Source organism: Triticum urartu, chromosome 5A, assembly GCF_056163025.1.
Source record: "Triticum urartu cultivar PI428250 chromosome 5A, HENAU_Tu73, whole genome shotgun sequence".
Classification (NCBI taxonomy): domain Eukaryota; kingdom Viridiplantae; phylum Streptophyta; class Magnoliopsida; order Poales; family Poaceae; genus Triticum; species Triticum urartu.
The window spans coordinates 336,234,551-336,240,701 of NC_141877.1; the positions used below are offsets into that span (position 1 = coordinate 336,234,551).

At 43.7% G+C, this 6,151-nt stretch overlaps 1 protein-coding gene across 1 annotated transcript; it reads right to left on the minus strand.

Moving 5' to 3' along the window:
* Nucleotides 1–263: 263 nt before the first annotated feature.
* LOC125508833 (peptidyl-prolyl cis-trans isomerase FKBP43) lies at nt 264–4,611 on the minus strand. The gene is made up of 10 exons (XM_048673627.2): nt 4,416–4,611; nt 4,242–4,315; nt 3,517–3,752; nt 3,251–3,429; nt 1,930–2,272; nt 1,643–1,841; nt 1,318–1,402; nt 1,192–1,233; nt 802–850; nt 264–698 (listed from the first exon to the last, which is right to left on the minus strand). The coding sequence occupies exons 1-10, from the start codon at nt 4,426–4,428 to the stop codon at nt 617–619; spliced, it is 1,302 nt and encodes a 433-aa protein (XP_048529584.2). The 5' UTR covers nt 4,429–4,611; the 3' UTR covers nt 264–616.
* Between the last annotated feature and the right edge of the window lie 1,540 nt (nt 4,612–6,151).

A 6,151-nucleotide genomic window follows, 5' to 3' on the forward strand; every position in this document is an offset into this window, starting at 1 on the left:
GGAGGAGGTGGTGGCGGCTAGGTTTACAGGGGGGCCTCTCGAGCGAGGGAATGAAACGAGAGCCACCGACGGCACTGCCCAGGCTCCCTGGGAGAGGGAACGCACCGTGCCGGAGAACCAGGCTCCCTGGGAGAGGGAATGCACCGTGCCGGAGAACCGGCAAAAGCCCAAGGCACATAGCTGGCCGGTGCAAACAATCGGTTTACACCCACTGACATACAGGGACAATGCACGTCTGCACCGTTTGTTAACTAGAACTCCCATACTGATGACAGAATTGACAGGAATGTTGCATTGACAGGAACCAGATAGAATTCTCACATTCGACAGAATTGCACGGAAACATCCCACAAACTGACCAGGGTGCTAATCTCGACCACAGACCTTAAACTCACTGACCGCCGTCTCGTCCAGTTCAGTACACAGGATATATAAAGCATCTCTTTTTGCTAACTCGAATGCTCATCAAATTCTTAATACTCTTTGCCCACACAACAGTCCTGCGGAACAAAACACATAGCCTATGCGGAACAAACCACACAATCTCCATCTGTAGCTCGACAAAAATCCATGCTCCGGCCTTCGGCGTAAAACAGGAACGAGAAGCTTGCGCGTTTCACCGGACTTTCACCAACTCCACTTCATAGATGATTGTTGAAGCTTTGGGCAATTCTACGACCGATTTACCACCATTGTCGCTGAAGAATAAATGTGGTCCAAAAGCAGAGCAAAGGTGTTATTTATAGAGTATATATACATATAATAGGAAGGTGGAAAGTAAAGAAATGCACAATGCCTTACCACAGGGATGGGGGAATGGTTAGCCTCCTCTTCTCTCCAACGCGCATACCTGCGGTGAATAGCATAAATTGTAAACCATGGTCGAAGAAATGACTCAAAGCACCCTCCATTCCTAAATATAGGGTGTATAGTTTTTGGCACGAAAATTAAAGAACACACGTGGAGAAAAAATTTCACAAGTTTTGGGCGAGATTACACCGGACTAATTGACATGAGAAAATAGAGGAGCTTGCCTGATATAAGGAAATGTAATCAAATCCTTAAAAATGTTATCCAAACAAGTGGTGCAACGCAATACACCTTATATTTCGGATTTTTTCTCAAAAATCTATACACCTTATATCAAGGAACAGAGGGAGAACAAAACAGCGAGCTCCGAGGTAGTTTTACCAGTAATACCGAGGTTCCATCCACGCATCACTTTCTCAGAACCTGCAGTAAGCACAACATGCATTCTGAATGACAAACCCAAGCATGGTATGGTAAGATAAGCCAAAGGCGTTTGTCAAAATTTACCAAGCTTAAACTTGTAGGGCTTTTCCTCGCCATTAGAATGAACAGTTTTTCCATCCTGCAGCTTGCCAACATAATTGATATAAACCTGCACAAGTAAAGTGGACATGTTTACATCTCTTCTTTCGGGCCAGTGTGTTTCAGGCATGTAAATTTTTAAGTACTGAATGCATACTAAGTCAGCATTCATCGTTGTTTCTTCTTTTCAGTTCTTATCTCTAATCATGGCCAGAGCCCTAGCCAAGCACACCGATATGAAATGTGCGATTGCTTTCATGAACTACAAGCATACTATATGGAGAGCTCAGAAAACGAAGCTTGCAGATACCTTGTTGCCCTCCGAAGCCACTTTGGCATCTTGGTTTCCTGCTGACAGATCTTCTATGACCAGCCCATCTTCCAATGTTCTTATGTTGTTCGAATGCTTTCCATCTTCTGCCTCTAGAGTTTTCTTCTTTTTCTTGGATTTCCTTTTTATCTCAGCTTCCTGTTTTGGAACCGATGATCCATTGATCTCTGTTACATCCCTGCTCAGGTCACACAACAAGGTACAGATTAGTGTTCACCAAACACAATCGAGACATATATGCAACTAAACAGGAAGCAGAGATATACATTGGAGATGCAGGATCCTCATTGATGGCATCACTTTTTCTTTTCTTATCACTTTTACTCCGTTTTTTGGCTTCGTCATTCGACGTGACATTTCCAGGTTTAATTTCCTCTGAAACTTCACCATTAGTTTTCTTAGCCAAGGAAACAGGCGTAGGAAAGTTTTCTTCTTCACTCTGGGCCAAAAAGTCCTCATCTTCACTGGCACTATCAAATATTGAGCCACGTTTGCGCCTGGCAGCAGGCTTTGATGGAGAATCAGCAATCTTGTCAGCGGAGCTGTCAACTTGTTGCTTCTTCTTTAAGCGCCACTGTCTTTTAACCTTACGAGCATGCTTTTCAGAATCTATGTAACAAATATTAGAATGTGTTAGCAATCACTGGGATGGAAATTTAAGGAGATACGACTTAGACAGCAGTAGCAGCATCCAATGGCAATGTGTGAACATAAATACAGGCGATGTGTACAGAATAAAAAATAGCAATAATCTAGCTGTAGGGAGACTTGTTACAAAATAGTTAAATAGACATGCTAATTGAATCTATACCTCTATAAGAAGAGCGAGTTGAGTGTATCCAACAAATCTCACTGGTTCAATTTAGCGTTAAACACATTTAGCACCCTCCACTAATTAATGGCATGCCTAATATCAGCATCAACATTAACCAAGTAATTATATCATACCTAATATTAACATGCAATTTATATCTTGACTAATATTAATGTACAACACAATTAATACATTGCCTAATATTAACGTGCATTGCACGTACAGAATTACTTCGCATCTATCCAACGATCTACCTCGCTCCGGTGTTCAGCGTTAAACACGTCTAGCACCCTCCACTAATTAAATGGCATGCCCAATATCAACGTCAACATTAACCAAGTAATTATATCCTACCTAATATTAACATGCAATTTATATCTTGACTAATATTAATATACAACACAATTAATATACTGCTTAATATTAACGTGCAATGCACGTGCAAAATTACTAATTTCTGCAAAAGAAAGAGAGAAGGGATCGAACAATCATGCGGACCTTATGTCATCTCCACTACAGTGTAATGGTGGCAATGTGTCGTGCAAAACAAATAAATAATTGGGAACCAAATCAAAAGTAGAAAACAAATTACTCATAAGTCCCATTCATTCTTAGTCATGAACAACAAATGTGTTATGATCAAAGTCCAGACTTCAGAAACATCATTACGTATCATTTAAAGGGTATCCTACTATCCTATAAGAACATGGAAAACAAGCATATGTGTATAAAAGAAATGCCAAGTAATTCATTGCCCGATAATTCAATTTTACCTTGCTTGCGGTGATCGGGGGTTGAGCATACATCACCATCATCCATAGAATCAGAAACATCACTGTCCTCGGGTACTTCATTGTCACCATCATCAATGAAGTCAGATTCATAACTGTCCTCACTCCCTTCATAGTCTTGGTCTGTATCAGACTCTCCAACATCCTCTCCATAAGATTCTCTAGTTACAAGGTCAGGAGTAAACTCAAGTCTGAAACACTACAGAAAAGTGAAACAAGTGGCACGATGAAACTTTCAAAAAGGATACGAGTCTTCCTCCCCTGCATTGCCCCTGCTGCCTGGCCGGAGGTAATATCCTGAGAGATGCACAGAACTCTGGCCAAGTACTGAAAACAGAACCTCATCGACCTCCTCCAACTCAATCTCGAGATGGCACATCTCAGCCAATTTAGGATTCAAACTACAAAGTATGATGGGTTTCTTGTTGCCCACAATGCATTGCACCACTGTCCTTGTAGCAGCATCGCAGCTGCCCAATGTGGCCTGAAAACCATCATAAAAATTAATATCATGCCCGCAAATACCTGTTGGAAGGACTGCGGAGCAAACAATACAGTAGGTCTAAGCAATGCTCAAATTAAGATAGGCTCAAATGACTTTATGTTCCCCCCTTCTTCACCCACCAAGACAGGATACACACATGGCATGTCAGCGTACCGTAGTGGTATCCAAACAAATTTCCAAACTTGCACAAATGCATTCTAATGGAGTATCAGATCATATGCGAAGATAGCTTTAGGAACCAGCATTTTCATATTTCAGAAAGGACCATCATGCATCCAAAATTGGATTAGAATGAAAAAGAATTATGAGTTACTCATCTAATTCGAACCACAACCTTATTTTAATAACCCTATGATCTTGATACTGTCAAACAAAACATGACCCTGATACTGTCAAACAAAACATGACCCTGATACTGTCGAACAAAACATGACCTTCATAAAGTAAATAGAGAGGAGTGCGGGCAACCTGGCAAATGCGGAGACGGCCATGGGAAGGGTTGTAGCTGTGGGTGTACGGCTTCCCGGGCTTCACCTCCACGCCTGCACAAATCATATCATAGCAGATGTTTCGTGATTATTACCAAGAACAATACGCAAACGGTCCCAGAAAAGGTATTGGTATGGGGAAGGCGTGGCTTACCCCAGAACGCCATGGGGAGGGATTGATAGAATCAGGAGGGAGGCGACCCGGCAACACGACGACGTAGAGCACGGCCGCCGTCTGCGGAGCGGCGCAGGGACGGGGGCGTGGTCGGGGATGGTGGCGAGCGGCGGCGGTGCCTCCTTCTCTGGGGGCTTAAAAAGGGGAGGAGGGACTCGCTTTGGGTTACCGCCCGGCGCTCCAGCAATTACGGGCTGTAGTTCGGGGCCTTTTCAGCTCCTGTGGGCCGGCCCACTTCACGTGCACACGAACGCTACACAAAATGATGATTCGGAAAGCCCTAAAAAGAATGATGATTCAGAAATTTGCCTAAAAAAATTACGATTCAGAAATACTCCGATCCAAGACAAGTGTCGTGATTTTATTTCAAAGTAGTAAATTTGAATATATTTTTTCCAATTGTTTTACCCTCTACGTTAGGGTTTTAGTACTCCGGCGGCGATCTTGATCCCCGGTGAGAGGTCCACGTTATATCTACCATCTTCTCGCCCATGTTGCCTCTAGGTGTTGGTGCGGGCAGTGTGGTCTCGTAAGCGTCGAGGCGGAACCCTAGCCATGGCTGAAACCACTAGTTCATCGGCGGCGGCCGGATCTTGGGAGGATGACAATCTGAAGATGTTAAAGTACTTAGACCTCAGGGACGATGAACTTCGACAATGTCATGGTGGGGGAGAAAGAGGTTAAGTGATGCGGATCTAAGGCCCGTTGGGAGTAAGTCCTTCCCTGCCCTATTTGGTTCGATTTAGGATTCTATAGGGCTCGATTTGGGTGTCAATTTAGGGGTCGGGGTCAGATTTGGGGGGAGGGGGCATTTCCATTTTGCGGTATTGTGTTGGCCAATGATCTTCATTGGTGTGCGGTTCATGTATTAGGGTGTTTGTTGATAGGAGGGTTGGTTCTACACATTTATAGTTCCAATCCTTGTACCAGCTCTCCCCTTCGACATGACAACATGCAATGAAGATCGTCACCATTGACATGCATATTGCTATGAGCCTATACAACTCAATGCACATCACCATTGACATGCTCATTGTTATGATCCTACACATCACCATTCACATGCACACTGCTATGATCCTACACAACTCAATGCACATCACCATTGACATGCACAACTCAATGCAAATCACATGCATTCACATGTGGTATTTTGTTGTGCCTATGTTCTTCATTGCAGTGTTGTGCCGGCAAGTTGGTCCTTGGCAATGCTGGTGATGCTAGCTGCTCGAAGGATGCAGAAGAAGGCAACGACTCCAAGAGGCAGAGGTGGAGGCTAACGAAGGTTGGTCACTTCCATGACAAAAGTATCTCGAACCCACTTCTTCACAGTGCTCTTAGCACCTGTGTTGGATTTACTTCTCATCCCCAATGCCTTTTTGTTAGCACCTGGGCACCATCCTACAGTATAGTGTTTTGGAGATGAACAATGGCTGCAACTAGTAGTTCGGGCTTAGAGATGTCAATTGCAGGGTTATCATGGATCAAGGGTGGCCAGGCTTCGCCATTGCTCACTAGCTGCAGATCGGTTACTTCTTGACTTTCAAGGTCCTGAGCCAGGGTGCTTTCAGAGTCACCGTCTTTGAACGTTCTTATGTAGAGGTAGTCATCAAGTGTGGTGAGCACAAGCCAGCCTTTTCCATGGTCGATGAGTGAAGGCTTTATAATCTTGGTTCGTTAGCCTCGTGGTTTTAATGCTGATGTTTCTACAATAA

Bases quoted from the DNA above. Each gene is read 5' to 3' on its own strand.
- LOC125508833 (XM_048673627.2), bottom strand. The intron at 3,753-4,241 runs GTTGCCCGCACT...GATGGTTTTCAG, and splicing joins GCCGTCTCCGCATTTGCCAG to GCCACATTGGGCAGCTGCGA. The intron at 1,234-1,317 runs GTAAATTTTGAC...TGCTTACTGCAG, and splicing joins GCCCTACAAGTTTAAGCTTG to GTTCTGAGAAAGTGATGCGT.